Source organism: Oncorhynchus tshawytscha, linkage group LG10, assembly GCF_018296145.1.
Source record: "Oncorhynchus tshawytscha isolate Ot180627B linkage group LG10, Otsh_v2.0, whole genome shotgun sequence".
NCBI lineage: Eukaryota > Metazoa > Chordata > Actinopteri > Salmoniformes > Salmonidae > Oncorhynchus > Oncorhynchus tshawytscha.
In genome coordinates this window covers 31,296,841-31,320,029 of record NC_056438.1, presented here as the reverse complement: position 1 = coordinate 31,320,029, position 23,189 = coordinate 31,296,841, and the positions used below count along the sequence as shown (strand labels likewise).

At 43.4% G+C, this 23,189-nt stretch overlaps 1 protein-coding gene across 2 annotated transcripts in view; it reads right to left on the bottom strand.

Annotated features, from left to right (window-relative positions):
• Window positions 1–4,473: 4,473 nt before the first annotated feature.
• LOC112260106 (stromal interaction molecule 2-like) overlaps window positions 4,474–23,189 on the bottom strand; it is an 84,007-nt gene continuing 65,291 nt past the window's right edge. Inside the window, exons 6-12 of one of the 2 annotated variants that reach the window (XM_042328504.1) lie at window positions 17,606–17,783; window positions 17,093–17,270; window positions 15,579–15,740; window positions 12,346–12,446; window positions 11,553–11,791; window positions 5,887–6,073; window positions 4,474–5,656 (exon numbers count right to left, since the gene is read on the bottom strand). In XM_042328504.1, coding sequence (XP_042184438.1) covers window positions 5,041–5,656; window positions 5,887–6,073; window positions 11,553–11,791; window positions 12,346–12,446; window positions 15,579–15,740; window positions 17,093–17,270; window positions 17,606–17,783 — 1,661 coding nt within the window. In that variant the 3' untranslated portion in view covers window positions 4,474–5,040. The remainder of the gene's footprint in view (window positions 5,657–5,886; window positions 6,074–11,552; window positions 11,792–12,345; window positions 12,447–15,578; window positions 15,741–17,092; window positions 17,271–17,605; window positions 17,784–23,189) is intronic. The other variant, XM_042328505.1, reaches the window with a different exon arrangement.

The window sequence follows — 23,189 nt, the reverse complement described above, 5'->3', positions numbered from 1 at the left end:
GTTTACATACACTAAGTTGACTGTGCCTTTAAACAGCTTGGAAAATTCCAGAAAAAAATATGTCAGGGTGTTAGAAGCTTCTGATAGGCTAAATGACATCATTTGAGTCAATTGGAGGTATACCTGTGGATGTATTTCAACGCCGAACTTCAAACTCAGTGCCTCTTTGCTTGACATCATGGGATTTAATTTTTTTTTTAAATCAGCCAAGACCTCAGAAAACAAATTGTAGACCTCCACAAGTCTGGTTCATCCTTGGGAGCAATTTCCAAATGCCTGAATGTACCACGTTCATCTGTACAAACAATAGTACGCAAGTATAAACACCTTGGGACCACGCAGCCGTCATACCGCTCAGGAAGGAGACGCGTTCTGTCTCCTAGAGATGAACGTACTTTGGTGCGAAAAGTGCAAAACAATCCCAGAATAACAGCAAAGGACCTTGTGAAGATGCTGGAGGAAACAGGTACAAAAGTATCTATATCCACAGTAAAACGAGTCCTATATCGACATAACCTGAAAGGCCGCTCAGCAAGGAAGAAGCCACTGCTCCGAAACTGCCATAAAAGAGCCAGATTACGGTTTGCAACTGCACATGGGGACAAAGATAGTACTTTTTGGAGAAATGTCCTCTGGTCTGATGAAACAAAACTATAACTGTTTGGCCATAATGACCATCGTCATGTTTGGAGGAAAAAGGGGGAGGCTTGCAAGCTGAAGAACACCATCCCAACCGTGAAGCACAGGGCGGCAGCATTATGTTGTGAGGGTGCTTTGCTGCAGGAGGGACTGGTGCACTTTACAAAATAGATGGCATCATGGGGGAGGACAATTATGTGGATATATTGAAGCAACATCTCAAGACATCCGTCAGGAAGTTAAAGCTTGGTTGCCAATGGGTCTTCCAAATGGACAATGACCCAAAGCATACTTCCAAAGTTGTTGCAAAATGGCTTAAGGACAACAAAGTCAAGGTATTGGAGTGGCCATCACAAAGCCCTGACCTCAATCCTATAGAAAATGTGTTTGTAGAATTGAAAAAGCGTGTGCGAGCAAGGAGGCCTACAAACCTGACTCAGTTACACCGGCTCTGTCAGGAGGAATGGTCCCAAATTCACCCAACTTATTGTGGGAAGCTTGTGGAAGACTACCTGAAACGTTTGACCCAAGTTAAACAATTTAACGGCAACGCTACAAAATACTAATTGAGTGTATGTAAACTTCTGACCCACTGGGAATGTGATGAAAGAAAGAAAAGCTGAAATATATAATTCCCTCTACTATTATTCTGAACTAAAAGTGGTGATTCCTAACTGACCTAAGACATTGCTTTTTTACTAGGATTAAATGTCAGGAATTGTGAAAAACTGAGTTTAAATGTATTTGGCCAAGGTGTACGTAAACCTCCTACTTGTGTGTGTGTGTGTGTGTGTGTGTGTACCAGTTAACAGTTTGGACATTCTCATTCCATGTTTTTTCTTTATTTTTACTATTCTACACTGTAGAATAATAGTGAAGACATCAAAACTATGAAATAACACGTATGGAATCATGCAGCCCAAAAAAGTGTTACAAAAATCTAACTATACGTTATTTGAGGTTCTTCAAAGTAGCCACCCTTTGCCTTGATGACAGCTTTGCACACTCTTGGCATTCTATCAACCAGCTTCATGAGGTAGTCACCTGGAATGCATTTCAATTAACAGGTGAGCCATTCCACAAACTTAATTTGTGGAATTTCTTTCCTTCTTAATGCATTTGAGCCAATCAGTTGTGACAAGGTAGGGGTGGTTTACAGAAGATAGCCCTATTTGGTAAAAGACCAATCCCATATCATGGCAAGAACAGCTCAAATAAGCAAAGAGAAATGAAAGTCCATCATTACTTCAAGACATGAAGGTCAGTCAATACGAAACATGTCAAGAACTTTTAAAGTTGCAGTTGTAAAAACCATCAAGCTATACGATGAAACTGGCTCTCATGAGGACTGCCACAGGAAAGAAAGACACAGAGTTACCTCTGCTGCAGAGGATAAGTTCAATAGTTACCAGCCTCAGCCCAAATAAATGTTTCACAGAGTTCAAGTAACAGACACATCTCAACCACAACTGTTCAGACGAGACTGCTTGAGTCAGGCCTTCATGGTCAATTTGCTGCAAAGAAACCACTACTAAAGGACACCAATAAGAAGAAGAGACTTGCTTGGGCCAAGAAACACGAGCAATGGACATTAGACAGGTGGAAATCTGTCCTTTGGTCTGATGAGTCCAAATTGGAGATTTTTGGTTCCAACCGCCATGTCTTTGTGAGACGCAGAGTAGGTGAACGGATGATCTCCGCATGTGTGGTTCCCACCGTGAAGCATGGAGGAGGAGGTGTGATGGTGTGGGGGTGCTTTGCTGGTGAAACTGATTTTTTAAAAGAAATTAAGGCACACAACCAGCATGGCTACCACAGCATTCTGCAGCAATGCGCCATCCCATCTGGTTTGCGCTTAGTGGGACTATCATTTGTTTTTCAAGGGACAATGACCCAACACACCTCCTGGCTGTGTAAGGGCTAATTGACAAATAAGAATAGTGATGGAGTGCTGTATCAGATGACCTGGCCTCCACAATCACCTGACCTCAACCCATTGAGATGGTTTGGGATGAGTTGGACCGCACAGAGTGAAGGAAAAGCAGCAAACAATTGCTCAGCATATGTGGAAACTCCTTCAAGACTGTTGGAAAAGCGTCCTAGGTGACGCTGGTTGATAGAATGCCAAGAGTGTGCAAAGCTGTCATCAAGGCAAAGGGTGGCTACTTTGAAGAATCTCAAATATATTTTGATTTGTTTAACACTTTTTTGGTTACTACATGATTGCATGTGTTATTTCATTTTTTTGATGTCTTCACTATTATTCTACAATGTAGAAAATAGTCAAAATAAAGAAAAACCCTTGAATGAGTAGGTGTGTGTCAAAACCTTTGACTGGTACTGTATATATACATACACACTACATGACCAAAAGGATGTGAAACCACTGCTCATCGAACATCTCATTCCCAAATCATGGGCATTAATATGGAGTCGGTCCTCCTTTTGCAGCAATAACAGCCTCCACTCTTCTAGGAAGGCTTTCCACTAGATGTTGGAACATTGCTGCGGGGAGAGCATTAGTGAGGTCGAGCAATGATGTTGGGCGATTAGGCCTGGCTTGCAGTCGGCGTTCCAATACATCCCAAAGTTGTTCGATGGGGTTGAGGTCAGGGCTCAGTAGAGGCCAGTCCAGTTCTTCCACATCGACAAACCATTTCTGTATGGACCTCGCTTTGTGCATGGGGGCATTGTCATGTTGAAACAGGAAAGGGCCTTCCCCAACCATGAAACAGCCCCAGACCATTATTCCTCCTTCACCAAACTTGCATATCCACTGCTCCAGAGTACAATGGCAACAAGCTTTACACCTCTCCAGCCTACACTTGGCATTGCTCCCAGTTTGGAACTCTGTAGTCAGTGTTGCAAGTGCAGACAGACAATTTTTACGTGTTTTGTGCTTCAGCACTCGGCGGTCACGTTGTGAGCTTGTGTCGCCTAGTACTTCATGACTGAGCCGTTGTCGCTCCTAGACGTTGCCACTTCACAATAACAGCACTTACAGTTGACCTGGGGCAGCTCTAACAGGAAAGAAATTTGACGAACTGACTTGTTGGAAAGGTGGCATCCTATGACGGTGCCACGTTGAAAGCTCTTCAAGGCCATTCTACTGACAATGTTTTGTCTATGGATATTGCATTGCTGTGTGCTCGATTTTATACACCTGTCAGCAACGGATATGGCTGAAATACCCGAATCCACTGATTTGAAGGGGTGTCCACATACTTTTCTATATGTAGTGTGTTACAAAACAATAAGAACACCTGCTCCATGATTGACCAGGTCAATCCAGATGAAAGCTATGATCGCTTATTGATGTCATTTCTAAAATCCACTTCAATCAGTGTTGATGAAGGGGAGGAGACAGGTTAAATAAGGATTTCTAAGCCTTGAGACAACCGAGTCATGCATTGTGTATGTGTCCCATTCAGAGGGTGAATAGGTAAGACAAAAGATTTAAGTGCCTTCGAACGGGGTACGGTAGTAGGTGCCAGGCACACCGGTTTGTGTCAAGGACTGCAACACTACAAGGTTTTTCTCGCTCAACAGAACAGTTTCCCATGTGTATCAAGAATGGTCCACCACCCAAAGTCCATCCAGACAACTTGACACAACTATGGGAAGCATTGGAGGCAAAATGGGGCAACATCCCTGTGGAACACTTTTCACACCTTGTCGAGTCCATGCCCCGACGATTGAGGCTGTTCTGAGGGCAAAAAGGGTGGGTGCTACTCAAAATTAGGAAGGTGTTTCTAATGTTTGGTATACTCAGTGTGTGTGTGTGTGTGTGTGTATAAATAAAATCCATTGCAAAAAAACATTGGAAACACCAAGCGATTTTGGCTTCAATAGCCTACCATGTGTTGCATCTCCAATGCCTCTCCCCATACATCATTCTCATCTGTACTGTATACATTAATGTTTACTTGGCGAGCAGCGGCGGTCCTTTCCCAGAATACAGGAAAGCAGTAGTGCAACAAACTTAAGTAGCATTTTTTTTTTCTGTGTCAAGTACAAGCCCTGTATACAGAACACAAGTGAAATGTATTTTTTGTTTCTTTAACTGAAAAAGAACCAGAAGACGTTGAGTGAGCAGGCTCATGCTTTTCACGGTTGCCTGGGCGATGGCAGCTGGTATGACCCTTTACCTTTTGACCTTTCTGTGACCTTTGAAGGCTTAACTTTGAGGCTATGAGTGAGCAAAAACAATTCATTAAAAGGCATTATTGAGGTGCCCAGACAGAGCTTTACATTCCATCTTTGAAGAAAAAAAAGGAACAATGGAACAAACAAAAAATGTTTTAGCTTCCGTTGACAACGTACATTTTTTTATTAAGGCTAAAATGACTTCATCTTGATCCTTTTTTGTCCCATCCCCTCTCTCTCGCTCTCTGAGTACTACTACTTTTTCTTCTTGAACAAGCTCTTGATCTTGGACGAGGACTTCTTGGTCTTGTCTCCGTTGTCACAGGAGTCCTGAGAAGAGGTCCTCTGTAGTTTCTTCTCCTTGCCCCCCGCCCCCCTGCCCTCATTATCCAGTGAGGTGAGGGATGGGTTGCGCCCCACCACCACCACCACCCCCCCTGCCCCCGTCATGCCCGCGGGCAGCTGGCCCATGCTATAGGACTTCTCCAGGATGCCGTTGAATACGGCCTTGTTGCCCGCCGTCGGGGTGGTGAAGGACATGCTGTGGGACTCTGGGATGGAGCCACGGGTGAGGTCGGGTGAGCCCTTGTGTTTGTGCGAGTGCGTGTGGGTGTGGGAGTGTGAGTGGTGCTCCAGGGCAGGGGAGGGGTTGGCCGAGGAGGAAGTCGAGAGGGACGCAACTCCCCCTTGAGGAGGGGGTGAGTCCCGGATGTAAGTCTGAGGCTCCTGCTGGCTCAGCATCATCAACTCCTCGCGGGAGATCTTGCGGTAGGGGGGCTCTGGGCCTGGCGTGCAGGGGTTGGCATAGGACTGTTTCCGTCCCATGGAGGAGTTGAGAGAGTCTGTGTCTGAGGATGTATCCTGAGTGTCCCTGTGACAGAGAGAGACAGAGAAGCAGGCAGAGATGAGAGGCAGACAGACACAGAGCAGGGACACACACAAAGCAGACAGAGACAGAGCAGACAGAGACCGAGTGTAAGAGAAATAAAAATAATTACAATGCAACTAATATCAGCACACATTCAATGTCTTATATTCTAAATAAATTACCCTAAACTGATCCGGTATAAAAGAGGGCAGAGGTGGTGAAAGGTAACATACCCCTTTCTCTCGATGAAGAGGATGTGTTCTTCTTCACCCTCTGGGTGGTAGGAGAGGGGTGGGCTGGACATAGAGAGCAGGTCAGGGTCGGCAGACATCATTGAAGGCTGCGGGGTGCTGTAGAGACTCCGGCGGGACCGACACAGGCTGCTGCTGCGCGTCAGAGGGGGCCGCATTATAGAGGCTGCTGGGAAAATACCAGAGAGAGTAGGGATGTAGGTTACACAGCCAGATGTGGTCATAACGATGGTCGGACTGAACCCGGACTACAGTACTCGGACTGAACACACACACAACTTAAAACACACATTTTAAATCTATTTTAGCGTTGTTGATGTAAAAATCAGTAAACTCACATGCTGTACTGGCCATCATCACTTTTGTAACGCGTTACGTAATCAGATTACTTACTGTATATGAGTAACAGAGTAAAGTAACACATAACTTTGTCAACTTTTTTTAATACAGTTACTTTGTCAAACAATGAGCAATACTTTCAGAATCATCTCTCTACCGGTCGCGTGTTTCCATGATCCGATCTCAACTTGTTTCTTAATTTAGTTCTCGAGCGAGCGGAAGAAGGCTGTTTGAGGGACGTGTCTATAACCAGAACTGGTCTGACCAAATCGGAATCCATGCTTCAAGATTGTTTTGTCACGCGGACTGGGATATGTCCTGGGTATCCTCTGAAAATAACATTGACCAATACCCAAATCAGAAACCGTGGATAGATGGATGCATTCGAGCAAAACTGAAAGTGTGAATCACCGCATTTAACCATGCAAGGTGACTGGGAATATGGTTGAATTCAAACAGTGTAGTTATTCCCCCTGTTAAGGCAATCAAACAGGCAAAACATCAGTACATAGAAAGTGGAGTCGCAATTCAAAGGCTCAGACACGAGATGTATGTGGCAGGGTCTACAGACTATCACGGATTACAAAGGGAAAACGAGCGATATCGCGGACAAATTGAAGTCGCGGACGTCTTGCTCCCGGACAAGCTAAACACCTTCTTCCCCCACTTTGAGGCCCGCTTCCAAGGACTGTGGGCTCTAGTTCTCTGTGGCCGATGTGAGTAAGACATTTAAACGCATTAACCCTCGCAAGGCTGCCGGGCGGCTCAAGATGTCCACCATTGTTCCTGTACCCAAGAAAGCAAAGGTAACTGAACTAAATTACTATCGCCCCATAGCACTCACTTCTGTCATCATGAAGTGCTTTGAGAGGCCAGTTGAGGAACATATCACCTCTACCTTACCTGACACTCTAGACCAACTTCAATTTGCATACCGCCCCAATAGATCCACAGATGATGCAATCGCCATCAGACAAGAGGAATACCTATGTAAGAATGCTGTTCATTGACTATAGCTCAGCCTTCAACACCATAGTACCCTCCAAGACTGCCCTGTGCAACTGGGTCCTGGACATCCTGGGCCGCCCCCAGGTGGTGAAGGTAGGAAACACCTCCACTTCGCTGATCCACAACACAGGAGCCCCACAAGGGTGCGTGCTCAGCCCCCTCCTGTACTCCCCATTTACCCATGACTGCGTGGCCACGCATGCCTCCAACTCAATCATCAAGTTTTCAGACGACACAACAGTTGTAGGCCTGATTACCAACAATGACGAGACAGCCTACAGGGAGGAGGTGAGGGCCATAGTGGAGTGGTGCCAGGAAAATAACCTCTCCCTAAACAAAACGAAGGAGCTGATTGTGGACTTCAGGAAACAGCAGAGAGAGCACACTCCTATCCACATTGACGGGACCACAGTGGAGAAGGTGAAAAGCTTCAAGTTCCTCAGTGTAGACGATTTGAAATGGTCCATCTACATGGATAGTGTGGTGAAGAAGGCGCAACAGCGTCTTTTCAACCTCAGAAGGCTGGAGAAATTTGGCTTGGCCCCTAAGACCTATAAACTTTTATAGATGCACCATTGAGAGCATCCTGTATTACCTCCTGGTACGGCAACTGCACTGCCCGCAACGGCAAGGTGGTGCGGTCTTCCCAACGCATCACCGGGTACACACTGCCAGCCCTCCAGGACACCTACAGCACCCGATGTCACAGGAAGGCCAAAAAGATCATCAAGGACATCAACCACCCGAGCCACGGCCTGTTCATCCCGCTTACCATCCAGAAGGCAAGATCAGTCTAGGTGCATCAAAGCTGGGACCGAGAGACAGAAAAACAGCTTCTATCTTAAGGCCATCAGAGTGTGAAATAGTCATCACTAGCCGGCTACCAACCAGTTACACAACCCTGCAACTTAGAGGCTTCTGCTCTATATAGAGTTGAAGTCAGACATTTACATACACTTAGGTTGGAGTCATTAAAACTCATTTTTCAACCACTCCACACATTTTTTGTTAACTTCAGTAGGGTAGGGGGCACTATTTTCACTTCCAGATGAAAAGCGTGCCCAAAGTAAACTGCCTGCTACTCAGGCCCAGAAGCTAGGATATGCATATAATTGGTAGATTTGGATAGAAAACACTCTAAAGTTTCCAAAACTGTTACACTAATGTCTGTGAGTATAACAGAACTGATCTGGCAGGAGAAAACCCATCCAGGAAGTGGGATTTTTTTATATTTGTATTTTTCTATTGAATGCCATTACAGTATCCATTAACTTAGGACTCTGAATGAGTGGACCCTACAGTGTCCCAGAGATTTTTCATGCGTACGAGCGAGAGCGCGCCTTTCTTGTTTACCTTTTATATTGAAAACGTTATTGTCCGGTTTAAATATTATCGATTATTTAGGCTAAAAACAACCTGAGGATTGATTATAAACATCGTTTGAAATGTTTCTACGAACTTTACGGATACTATATGGATTTTTCGTCTGCCTGTTGAGACTGCGTTTGAGCCTGTGGATTACTGAACAAAACGCGCAAACAAAACGGTTTTTGAATATAAAAAGGGACTTTATCGAACAAAACAAACATTTATTGAGTAAATGGGAGTCTTGTGAGTGCAACCATATGAAGATCATCAAAGGTAAGTGATTAATTTTCTCTCTATTTCTGACTTGTGTAACTCCTCTACTTGGCTGGTAACTGATTGTAATGATTTGTCTGCTGTGCGCTGTCCTCAGATAATCGCATGGTATGCTTTCGCCGTAAAGTATTTTTGAAATCTGACACCTGGTTGGATTAACAAGAAGTTCATCTTTAAACCGATGTATAACACTTGTATGTTTTATGAATTTTTATAAAAGTATTTCTATTTTTGAATTTGGCACTCTGCAATTTCACTGGATGTTGGCCATGTGGGATGCTAGCAAACTACAGTTTTGGCAAGTCGGTTAGGACATCTAATTTGTGCATGACAAGTCTTTTTTCTAACAACTGTTTACAGACAGATTATTTCACTTATAATTCACTGTATCACAATTCCAGTGGGTCAGAAGTTTACAGAAGTTTACATAAACTAAGTTGACTGTGCCTTTAAACAGATTGGAAAATTCCAGAAAATGATGTCATGGCTTTAGAAGCTTCTGATAGGCTAATTGACATCATTTGAGTCAATTGGAGGTGTACCTGTGGATGTATTACAAGGCCTACCTTCAAACTCAGCGCCTCTTTGCTTGACATCATGGGAAAATCAAAAGAAAATCAAAAGAAATTAGCCAAGCACTCAGAAAGAAAATTGTAGACCTCCACAAGTCTGGTTCATCCTTGGGAGCAATTGCCAAATGCCTGAAGGTACCACGTTCCTCTGTACAAACAATAGTACGCAAGTATAAACACCATGGGACCACGCAGCCGTCATACTGCTCAGGAAGGAGAGGCATTCTGTCTCCTAAAGATGAACATACTTTGGTGTGAAAAGTGCAAATCAATCCCAAAACAGCAAAGGACCTTGTGAAGATGCTGGAGGAAACAGGTACAAAAGTATCCACAGTAAAACAAGTACGAAATCGACATAACCTGAAAGGCCACTCAGCAAGGAAGAAGCCACTGCTCCAAAACCGCCATAAAAAAGCTAGGGTTTGCTACTGCAATGGGGACAAAGATTGTCCCCATGTGCAGACCATCGTTATGTTTGGAGGAAAAAGGGGGAGGCTTGCAAGCCGAAGAACGCCATCCCAACCGTGAAGCACGGGGGAGGCAGTATCATATTGTGGGGGTGCTTTGCTGCAGGAGGGACTGGTGCACTTCACAAAACAGATGGCATCATGAGGGGTACAATTATGTGGATATATTGAAGCAACATCTCAAGACATCATTCAGGAAGTTAAAGCTTGGTCGCAAATGAATCTTCCAAATGGACAATGACCCCAAGCATACTTCCAAAGTTGTAGCAAAATGGCATAAGGACAACAAAGTCAAGATATTAGAGTGGCCATCACAAAGCCCTGACCTCAATCCTATAGAACATTTCTGGGCAGAACTTAAAAAGTGTGTGCGAGCAACGAGGCCTACAAACCTGACTCAGTTACACCAGCTCTGTCAGGAGGAATGGGTCAAAATTCACCCATCTTATTGTGGGAAGCTTGTGGAAGGCTACCCAAAACGTTTGACCCAAGTTAACCAATTTAAATGCAATGCTACAAAATACTAATTGAGTGTATGTAAACTTCTGACCAACTTGGAATGTGATGAAAGAAATAAAAGCTGAATTAAATAATTCTCTACTATTATTCTGACATTTCACATTCTTAAAATAAAGTGGTGATCCTAATTCACCTAAAACCGGGAATCTTTACTTGGATTTAATGTCAGGAATTGTGGAAAACTGAGTTTAAATGTATTTGGCTAAGGTGTATGTAAACTTCCGACTTCAACTGTACATAGACATGGAATCACAGGCTACTTTAATAATGGAACACTTGTCACTTTAATGTTTTCATACTGCGTTACTCATTTCATATGTATATACTGTATTCTATTCTACTACATTTCAGTCAGTGTCACTGACATTGCTCATTCTAATATTGATCTATTTCTTAAGTCCATTCTTTTACTTTAGATGTATGTGTGTATTGTTAGATATTACTGCACTGTTGGAACTAGGAACACAAGCATTTCGCTACACCCGCAATTACATCTGCTAAATATGTGTATGTGACAAATACAATTTGATCTGGAGAAATGTCATGATAGCTGCTGTCCATAGAAATGTATAGAGAGCACACCTCCGATCTTTGCTATTGATCACTTCTGTGATAACAAAGCCCATTGAGGCCTTTCCCATCGGGTTGCAAGTGTGCCCTCAATACATCTCTATGGGTTCGTGTGCCTGCGGTCGATAACCAAAACTGGTGGCTCGAGAAAAGAGTTTTAATGAAACGATAGGAAATCTCGACAGATGTTTGGTTTACAGTATATATGGCTAATGAAGCAGCCCAATATATAGCACATCTTTTGAAGACTAGCACAGGAAAGCAGCACCACAGATGAAGAGAAACTAGTGATGGTATTGCTCCCTCTGACAATCAAACAAACGGTGAGATTGAGATTTTTTTCATGAAAGTAATGTAAAGTAATACAACTACTAATATAACATGTTACTTTCTACATAAAGTAATATTGCAAAGTAGCGTGTTACTTTCGTTCAATGTAAGGAGTAACAAGTGATCATACACACACACACACTCAGTCACTTTACAACTCTAACTGGAGTATTTGCATTTCTGTGACAACCTCCATACGTACAGGTGAATTGTGGAATGATTGGAGGCGTGTCCTCATCGAGGTCGTCCACTCCACCGGCGATGGGGTAGGGGGGCACGGAGACGCGGGGCATGACCACCCAGCTGTGGTCAGAGTACAGGGTGGCAGTCAGGCTGGGCAGGCCAGAGTTGTGCACCAGGGGGAAGCCACACAGTTTCTCAATCTGCTGCCAGCGGTGGAGACGCTCCCTCAGGCAGGCGGTCACTTCCGACAGGGACTTCCTGGAACAATCAATCAAATCAAATGTGTTTATAAAGCCCGCTTTATATCAGTAGTTATCACAAAGAGCTTTTACAGCCAACAACCTAGACCCAAAAGAGCAAGCAAAAGAAGAAGCACATTGGTAAGGAAAAACTCCCTAGAAGGAAGAAACCTAAAGAGGGCCCCAGCTCAGATGGGAGGCCCATCCTCTTCTCGCTGTACCAGGGAAACTGTTTTTTTCCAGATATTACACTTTGGTTTATGTGCCTATACCACTAATGCAAGGACAACAATTTATTGCAATAGGTATTGACACCCTAGGTAGACTGACATATGTGGGGATCCAGATTTACATGCATTTTGCTACACCCGCAATAACATCTGCGACCAATAAAATTGTATTTACTTGTCTCGATCAGTAATCAATAGCTAGTAAATCCCCAAGTCTTTCACATCGATTCAGCTCATGGACAAAGACATATGGACGAGGGTGACAAAATCCAATGCCGGTGAGTGTGCGTATTTGTCTATGCGTGTTTGTCTGTTGTGTGAATGCGTGTGTGTTATATCCTACTTGGCCTCTAGGATCTTGTGGTCCACTTCATCCAGTGATGAACTGTGGGCGACGTGAAGTGTTCCAAACACAGAACTCCTCTTCTTTTTGATTTTCTCTGCCTGTAACCCATTTGAAAAATTACTATAATATACTATGCTCTAAATACTGTTTGTATGACTAGATTTATATACTATAGTATTCATTGCAGTGTTCTTGTGGAAGTATACTATAGTATTCACTGCAGTGTTGTTGTAGTATTTACTGTATTGTTTTATCATAAGCATACTGTAGTATTTACTGTAGTGTTGTTGCATAAGCATACTGTAGTATTTACTGTAGTGTTTTGGATATGACTGTAGTATACTATAGTATTCACTGTATTCTGTATTTTGTGGACATTACTCTAGTATTCACTGTAGTGTTTTTGTGGGCATGTCTGTAGTAAAGTTTATTACAGTATAAATACTGTAGTATTACTATAGTAAAAACGATAGTGTATACTATAGTAAATATTGCAGTGTTTTTATTACTGTAGTATTTATTATATAGTGTTTTTTGTTTTATTTGACATAGAAATGGGGGATTTCTCCTTGATGAAACCTACCGGGCAAATACTAAGAGAAAATGTTCCATAACCTGTAAGACCGGCGACTGAATGGATAGTTCAGAGCTTCTGCTCTTTTCTATAACCTGTAGGGAATACAATATGTGGTCTATACTTGGCATATAGGTTTCTCACTCATGGGTGCCACAAATTGGGATATTGGGGATGAGAATGGGTGGAGCATATTCAAATTAAATAATGTAGTATGACGATAGTTAAAAAAACAGTGCTTTAGCAGACATTTGACTATATTGGAACACAATCATCAATGAATGCATAGCATCCAATATTTGCTGTCTATACTACAATAAAACATCAGTGCCTTATCTTTTCAAATATCTGCCCAGTTTAGCTGTTCATGAATGAATTAGACAGTGAAACATTTCGTCAAGACCACAATCTGTTGGCTGGAGCAATAACAGACTGATATGCAGGCAATCCTACATGCACTGATATACACTACATGGCCAAAGGTATGTGGACACCGCTTCAAATGAGTGGATTTGGCTATTTCAGCCACACCCGTTACTGAGAGTTGTATAACATTAAGCATGCAGCCATGTAATATCCATAGAAAACCATTGTCAGTAGAATGACCCTTCTGAAGAGCTCAGTGACTTTCAATGTGGCACCGTCATAGGATGCCGCCTTTCCAACAAGTTTGTAAAGTTTTGGCCCTGCTTGAGCTTCCACAGTAAACTGTAAACGCTGTTATTGTGAAGTGGAAATGTCTAGGAGCAACAATGGCTCAGCCGCGAAGTTGTAGGCCACACAAGCTCTCAGAATGGGACCATAGCGCGTAAAAACCATCTATCCACGGTTGCAACACTCACTACCGAGTTCCAAACTGCCTCTGTAAGCAATGACAGCACAGTTTGTCGGGAAGTTCATGAAATGGCTTTCCATGGCCAAGCAGTCGCACACAAGCTTAAGATTACCATGCGCAATGCCAAGCATCGGTTGGAATTGTGTAAAGCTTGTGGTTATTGGATTCTGGAGCAGTGAAAACACGTTCTCTGGAGTGATGAATCATGCTTCACCATCTGGCAGTCTGACGCACGAATCTGGGTTTGGCGGATGCCAGGAGAATACTACCAGCCCGAATGCATAGTGCCAACTGTAAAGTTTAGTGGAAGAGAAATAATGGTCTGGGGCTGTTTTTCATGGTTCAGGCTCCTTAGTTCCAGTGAAGGGAAATCTTAATGTTACAGTATTCAATGATATTCTAGACAATTCTGTGCTTCCGACTTTGTGGCAACAGTTTGGGGAAGGCCCTTTCCTGTTTCAGGATGACAATGTCCCTGTGCACAATGCAAGGTCCATACAGAAATGATTTGTCGGGCCTCCCGGGTGGCGCAGTGGTCCAAGGCACTGCATCGCAGTGCTAGCTGTGCCACCAGAGATTCTGGGTTCGAGCCCAGTCTCTGTCGCAGCCAGCCGCGACCAGGAGGTCCATGGGGCGATGCACAATTGGCTCAGCGTCGTCCAGGTTAGGGAGGGTTTGGCCGGCAGGGATATCCTTGTCTCATCACGCACTAGAGACTCCTGTGGCGGGCCGGGCGCAGTGCACAATGCCAGGTGTACGGTGTCTCCTCCGACACATTGGTGTGGCTGGCTTCTGGGTTGGATGTGCGTTGTGTCAAGAAGCAGCGCTACAACTCCCGAGTCCGTATGGGAGTTGTAGCGATGAGACAAGACTGTAACTACTACCAGTTGGATACCACGAAATTGGGGAGAAAAAAAGGTTTAAAAAAAATTAATTAAAAAGAAAATGATTTGTGGAGATCTGTGTGGAAGAACTTGACTAGCATGTACATAGCCCTGTCCTCAACACCACTGAACACCTTTGGAATGAATTGGAACGTCGACTGCGAGCCAGACCTAATCGCCCAACATCAGTGCCCGACCACACTATTGCTCTTGTGGCTGAATGGAAGCATGTTCCCGTAGCAGTGATCCAATGGCTAGTGGAAAGCCTTCCCAGAAGAGTGGAGGCTGTCAAAGCAGCAAAGGGGGACCAACTCCATATTAATGCCCATGATTTTGGAATGAGACGTTCGACGAGCAGGTGTCCACATACCTTCTGCCATGTATTGTACAATACTGTATCCTACAGAGACTAGTTTTATCAATAAGTCCTCAAATTGGGCCAAGATGTCAAATGTGACCACATCGACTTTAATGACAGCAACATATTGCTGTGTCTCAGTGTTTGTGCTACACAGTTAATTGCCTTATGAGTCATTCTCACTGCAAGTTATAAATGGCAAAAACAAACAATGCAATTAAAGTAATTTAGCTGTGTTTTTGTGTGTGTGTGTGTGTGTGTGTGTGTTTTTGTGTGTGTGTGTGTGTGTGTGTGTGTCTGTGTCTGCCTCTATGCATCTGTGTGTCTGTGTCTGCCTCTATGCATCTGTGTGTATGTGTCTGTGCATGTTTTCAGACATTTTCAATTACACAAGTGGAAAATGCTTATTTTCCATACTGCATTTCAAAATGTAACTCAACTCACTTACAAATTCACAACCCAATGAACCAACCCATTTACATCCCCAAAATCACCCTAAAACCTGCTCCTACTTAAACTTGACACTGTCTCCTAGGAAGTGATGTCATAGTGATGTCATTTGGTCTCCCAGGAAGTTACCTCTTCCTTAGCGACAGTGAGCTGTAGCTCCGCGCTATGTTTCTTGATGTTGTAGTATTGGACCTCCACCTCATGGGTGAGTTGTAGCCACATCTGTAGGGCCTCTGGGACCGACCACTCCGTCTGCATCTCCTTCTCTGCTCGCTTCAGGGCCATACGCACCTGGGGACGGAGGGGGGACATTTAGGTCGTCGCACACACATGGGATAATATGAAATCTTGGTATAAAAGTGTATTGTACTGTACATAAGTAGTCTCTCTAGACAGATGGGGTTGCCTCCCACAACGTAGCAATGTTCCAGCTTACACGTTTGTTCAGAAACAATGTTAGTTTGGCATAGAGGCACTATATGTCACTGCCTGATCTGCTTGTTGCCCGCGCAGCTAGCAAGATGGAGATCACAGATGTTATTTTTTTAATGAGTGCATTTTGCAAGTGGCTCGTTTGCATCAACTGCCTTTGTTAAAAGCTCTGTTTCGAATCATGACGTTCTGGCATGTCCGCCTCGTGATTTTGTTGGTACAGCTATATGTTTGAAGACGACGCTCCCCGGGGAAAGTATTTTTTTTTGTATTTTTCCCAAAGTTACCAAGAGGTTCCGTCATTAATCCCAGGCCCTAGTCACTGCTGTTGCCTAGTGTCTGGGTTTCTGAGACTCGTACATAAGGAGACGTTATTATGCAATGCGCAGGGGAACAGTGACAAATGCTTCACTGTGGAATATTATGTTATACACAGAGGAATAGTATTCTATGTGGTATGCATTTGACCTGAATACTATACTGCATTCATCTTATTGTGAATGGAGACTGCATTGTACTGTATGCTACACAAGGGGGCAGTATTTCACGTGACACAGGAAGATAGGATTTGATGCTAAACAACTGGACAGTATTCTTTGTAGGGCTGCAATGGGAGGAAATGTACCAGTAAACAATTTTTTTTTTAACTTTCAAGGATTTTTGGTCATTTTCATAACATGTAAAATATCAAATAATAAAATAAGATGTTATAAATTTGAAAAATAGAACATTAGCCTAAATATAACCCATCAACTTGGTGAATACAGTTGGCGGTTAATATGAGGGTTTCAGCATGGGATATACTTTATATTCGTACACGCATTTATTTAATTTACTATGTCAATATGTCTTTGTTGTAAATGTTTCGTGGCCAAACTGGTGGCAGTTGTGAAGAAGTCAATAGTTGGAGGCGTTGCAGAGTTAATTGCAAATTATGTCATTGTTGATTCAAGGTCTTTTTTCATTAATTATTCTATTTTCTCTTAAACCATATGGTCTATCCACTAGAAACTCATGGAAAATATGGACTCCAATGTAATGATAAAGAAAAAAAACATTTTATATGATGAAAATAAAATCAACTTAAAATAATTAAAGTATAAATTACCAAATGTTACTTACCATAATTGCTGACAATTCCAGTAACTTTGGTGAATTACTGGTAGTTTTGCTACCTTAATTATGTGCAACACACTCTCCACGGTTCCTACCTGCACCAGCTCCTCCTCAGCATATTTGAGGCGGCTGAGCTCACACTCTGCCCCCTGGCGGAGCTCGCGGAGGCGGTACGACTCCTTCTTGGCCCCGCTGATCTCATCCCTCATCTTCTGCTCCAGGTTCTGCTTCTCCACCGCCACCGTGCGGTTCTCCTCCTGGGCCTTTTCGAGGCTGGAGGGCAGTGAGAGTGAGTGAGTGAGTGAGTGAGTGAGTGAGTGAGTGAGTGAGTGAGTGAGTGAGTGAGTGAGTGAGTGAGTGAGTGAGTGAGTGAGTGAGTGAGTGAGTGAGTGAGACAGGGTTAGAACCTTTTAAAAAATGTGATCACTTTAAGCTAAATTAATTTAACTTAATAATTCTTCAGACTGCATGCCATACACCAAACATACAACGTCAGAGCCATTCGAGCCAATAGACAACTAAACCTGTGTATGCCATTTGTAAATCAACCATAAACCACCTTTAACCACCTTTTACAAACCATTCATAAACAGCATCAGGCTACATACCGTCCCTGAAGGTCCATGAGGCTCTGCTCAGCGCTCTGCAGGCTCTCCAAGTCCTTCATCATCTGACTCATGTGCACCTTGGAAGACTTGTTCTGGATGTAGGCGAACCAACAGCCCCCCATCCCGATCACTATAGATACCATCAACACAAAGTCCTTCATCCAGTTGTGTTGTGGACCTGAGAGGGAGGGTGAAGAGTACGTGAGTGAGGAAACAACCGGGGCAAGTTACGTCATACTTCCAGGGTCATGTCCTGGGTCTTCTGAATTAACTTCAAGATTATCATCAAATTTGTGTAAATTGAAAAATCTTTTTTTTTTTTTAGTAATGATGTGATCAGTATCATAATGGAAAAGGGTGGCTACTGTAAAGAATCACAAATAACGTATATTTAAAAAAAAATTAAATACTTTTTTGGTTACTACATGTTTCCATATGTGTTATTTCATAGTTGTGATGTCTTCACTATTATTCTACAATGTAGAAAATTGTAAAGTATATCAAACTCAGCAAAAAAAGAAAACGTCCTCTCACTGTCAACTGCGTTTATTTTCAGCAAACTTAACATGTGTAAATATTTGCATTAACATAACAAGATTCAACAACTAAGACATGAACTGAACAAGTTCCACAGACATGTGACTAACAGAAATGGAATGTGTCCATGAACAAAGGGGGGGGTCAAAATAAAAAGTAACTGTCAGTATCTGGTGTGGGCACTAGCTGCATTAAGTACTGCAGTGCATCGCCTCCTTGTGGACTGCACCAGATTTGCCAGTTGTTGCTGTGAGATGTTACCCCACTCTTCCACCAAGACACCTGCAAGTTCCCGGACATTTCTGGGGGGGAATGGCCCTAGCCCTCACACTGACATTCCTGTCTTGCAGGAAATCACGCACAGAATGAGCAGTATGGCTGGTGGCATTGTCATGCTGGACGGTCAAGGATGAGCTTGCAGGAAGGATACCACATGAGGGAGGAGGATGTCTTCCCTGTAACACACAGCATTGAGATTGCCTGCAATGACAACAAACTCAGTCCGATGATGCTGTGACACACCGCACCCTCCACCTCCAAATCGATCCCGCTCCAGAGTACGGGCCTCGGTGTAAAGCTCATTCCTTCGAGAATAAACGCAAATCCGACCATCACCCCTGGTGAGACAAAACTGTGACTCGTCAGTGAAGAGCACTTTTTGCCAGTCCTCTCTGGTCCAGCGATGGTGGGTTTGTGTCCATAGGTGACGTTGTTGCCGGTGATGTCTGGTGAGGACCTGCCTTACAACAGGCCTACAAGCCCTCAGTCCAGCCTCTCTCAGCCTATTGTGGACAGTTTTTTGTTGTTGTTTTTTTCCCTCACCTTTATTTAACCAGGTAAGCTAGTTGAGAACAAGTTCTCATTTACAACTGTGACTTAGCCAAGATAATGAAAAGCAGTGCGACAGAAACAACAACACAGAGTTACACATGGAATAAACAAGCGTACAGTCAATAATACAATAGAAAAAAAGAACCTCTATATACAGTGTGTGCAAATGGCATGAGGAAGTAAGGCAATAAATAGGCCATAGTAGCAAAGTAATTACAATTTAGCAGATTAACACTGGAGTGATAGATGAGCAGATGATGATGTGCAAGTTGAAATACGGGTGTGCAAAAGAGCAGCAAAGCAAATAAAAGCAATATGGGGATGAGGTTGGTAGATTGGGTGGGTTATTACCAGATGGACTATGTACAGCTGCAGAAATCGGTTAGCTGCTCAGATAGCTGATGTTTAAAGTTAGTGAGGGAAATGTGAGTCTCCAGCTTCAGCGATTTTTGCAATTTGTTCCAGTCACTGGCAGCAGAGAACTGGATGGAAAGGCGGCCAAAGGAGGTATTGGCTATGAGGATGACCAGCGAGATATACCTGCTGGAGCGCGTGCTACGGGCGGGTGTTGTTACCATGGCTAGTGAGCTGCGATAAGGCGGAGCTTTACCTAGCATAGACTTATCGATAACCTGGAGCCAGTGGGTCTGGCGACAAATATGTAGTGAGTAGCCGACTAGAACATACAGGTCGCAGTGGTGGGCGGTAGTCTGTGCACTGATGGAGGGATTGTAAGTTCCTGGTGTAACTCGGGCAGTTGTTGTTGCCATTCTGTAACTGTCCCGCAGGAGTGATGTTCGGATGTACCGATTCCGTGCAAGTTTTGTTACACATGGTCTGCCACAGCGAGGACGATCAGCTGTCCATCCTGTCTCCCTGTAGCGCTGTCTTAGGCGTCTCACAGTATGGGCATTGCAATTTATTGCCCTGGCCACATCTGCAGTCCTCATGCCTCCTTGCAGCAAGCCTAAGGCATGTTCAAGAAGATGAGCAGGGACCCTGGGCATCTGTCTTTTGGTGTTTTTCAGAGTCAGTAGAAAGGCCACTTTAGTGTCCTAAGTTTTCAAAAGTGTGACCTTAATTGCTTACCGTCTATAAGCTGTTACTCTCTTAACGACCGTTCCACAGGTGCATGTTCATTAATTGTTTATGGTTCATTGAACAAGCTTGGGAAACAGTGTTAAAACCCTTTACAGTGTAGATCTGTGAAGTTATTTGGGGATTTTTACGAGTTGTCTTTGAAAGACAGGGTCCAGAAAAAGGGCCAATTCGGGATATTTCGTAAAAATCCAAATAACTTCACAGATCTACATTGTAAAGGGTTTTAACACCGTTTCCCATATATATATATATATTTATTACACACACACACATTTTTTCAAGACATTCCCAGTAGGTCAGAAGTTTACATACACTCGATTAGTATTTGGTAGCATTACCTTTAAATTGTTCAACTTGGGTCAAACGTTTTGGGTAGCCTTCCACAAGCTTCCCACAATAAGTTGGGTGAATTTTGGCCCATTCCTCCTGACAGAGCTGGTGTAACTGAGTCAGGTTTGTAGGCCTCCTTGCTCGCACACGCTTTTTCAGTTCTGCCCACACATTTTCTATAGGATTGAGGTCAGGGCTTTGTGATGGCCACTCCAATACCTTGACTTTGTTGTCCTTATGCCATTTTGCCACAACTTTGGAAGTATGCTTGGGGTCATTGTCCATATGGAAGACCCATTTGCGACCATGCTTTAACTTCCTGACTAATGTCTTGAGATGTTGCTTCAATATATCCACATAATTGTCCCTCCTCATGATGCCATCTATTTTGTGATGTGCACCAGTCCCTCCTGCAGCAAAGCACCCCCACAACATGATGCTGCGTCCCCTGTGCTTCACAGTTGGGATGGTGTTCTTCGGCTTGCCAGTCTCCCCCTTTCTCCTCCTAACATAACTATAGTCATTATGGCCAAACAGTTCTATTTTTGTTTCATCAGACCAGAGGACATTTCTCCAAAAAGTACCATCTTTGTCCCCATGTGCAGTAGCAAACAGTAGTCTGGCTTTTTTTATAGCGTTGTTTTAGCAGTGACTTCTTCCATGCTGAGCGGCCTTTCAGGTCAATATAGGACTCGTTTTACTGTGGATATAGATACTTTTGTACATGTTTCCTTCAGCATCTTCACAAGGTCCTTTGCTGTTGTTCTGGGATTGAGTGGCACTTTTCGCACCAAAGTACATTCATCTCTAGGAGACAGAACGCGTCTCCTTCCTGAGCGGTATGACGGCTGCGTGGTCCCATGGTGTTTATACTTGCGTACTATTGTTTGTACAGATGACTGTGGTACCTTCAGGCGTTTGGAAATTGCTCCCAAGGATGAACCAGACTTGTGGTCTACAATTTGTTTTCTGAGGTCTTGGCTGATTTCTTTTGATTTTCCCATGATGTCAAGCAAAGAGGCACTGAGTTTGAAGGTAGGCCTTGAATTACATCCACAGGTACACCTCCAATTGACTCAAATGATGTCAATAAGCATATCAGAAGCTTCTAAAGCCATGACATTATCTGGAAGCTGTTTAAAAAGGCACAGTTAACTTAGTGTATGTAAACTTCTGACCCACTGGAATTGTGACACAGTGAATTATAAGTGAAATAATCTGTCTGTAAACAATTGCTGGAAAAATTACTTGTGTCATACACAAAGTAGATGTCCTAACCAACGTGCCAAAACTATAGTTTGTTAACAAGAAATTTGTGGAGTGGTTCTAAAATGTAATGACCCCAACCTAAGTGCATGTTAACTTACGACTTCAACTGTGTATATACACACATACATTCACTGGGTATTTGTGTGTGTACAGTACCAGTCAACAATTTGGACACACACTCATTCCTGGCGTTTCCTTATATTTACTATTTTCTAGGGTAACCAGCTTTGTATGGCTTGTACAAGAAAGGGCAATACTTTGAACAAAAAAGTTTAATTTTCAATTAATCGGAAATGAGAAGTTGTAATCTGTACGAAGGAAATTTTTGAACAAAGGATGGGTCTTTCTTAATAACCCACTAGAGAACCAGTTCAGATTTAAGTCCAATGTATGTATGAGTGAAGCTTTTAGTGAGAGGTTTAATGCTTTAATATTTCATCATTACAGCCCCCAAACTCATATTCATTTTATAAATATGCACATTTCATTTTGCCTGGCTTAGCGGTCCAAATAAAATGAAATATTTTTTGCTCATACGATAAATAAAAAACAGGTTGGGTTCCCGCTTTGTTATAGTTTCAATTAAGGATTTTTGCTTTAAGACGCATTCAGAAAGTATTCAGACCCCTCGACTGTTGCACATTTTGTTACGTTACAGCCTTATTCTAACATTGATTGAATTGTTTTTTCTCCTCATCAATCTACACACAATACCCCATAATGACAGCAACACTACTAGCTTGGCACGCCTGTATTTAGAGCGTTTCTACCATTCTTCTCTGCAGATCCTCTCAAGGTTGGATGGGGAGCATCGCTGCACAGCTATTTTCAGGTCTCTCCAGAGATGTTCGAACGGGTTCAAGTCCGGGCTCTGGTTGGGCCACTCAAGGACATTCAGAGACCAGTCCCGAAGCCACTCCTGCGGTGTCTTGGCTGTGTGCTTAGGGTTGTTGTCCTGTTGGAAGGTGAACCTTCGCCCTAGTCGGACATCCTGAGCAGGTTTTCATCAAGGATCTCTCTGTACTTTGCTCCGATCCTGACTAGGCTCCCAGTCCCTGCCTCTGAAAAACATCCCCACAGCATGATGCTGCAACGACCATGCTTCACTGTAGGTAAGGTGCCAGGTCACCTCCAGAAGTGGCGCTTGGCATTCATGCCAAAGAGTTCAATCTTGGTTTCATCAGACCAGAGAATCTTCAGGTACCTTTTGTCAAACTCCAAGCGGGCTGTCATGTGCCTTTTACTGAAGAGTGGCTTCCATCTGGCCACTCTACCATAAAGGCCTGATTGGTGGAGTGCTTCAGAGATGGTTGTCCTTCTGGAAGGTTCTCCCATATCCACAGATAATCTCTGGAGCAGTGTTCTTGGGGACCTTCACTCTGTCAGAGTGACCATTGGGGTCTTGGTCACCTCCCTGACCAAGGCCCTTCTCCCCGATTGCTCAGTTTGGCCGGGCGGCCAGCTCTAAGAATTGACTTGGTGGTTCCAAACGTCTTCCATTCAAGAATGATGGAGC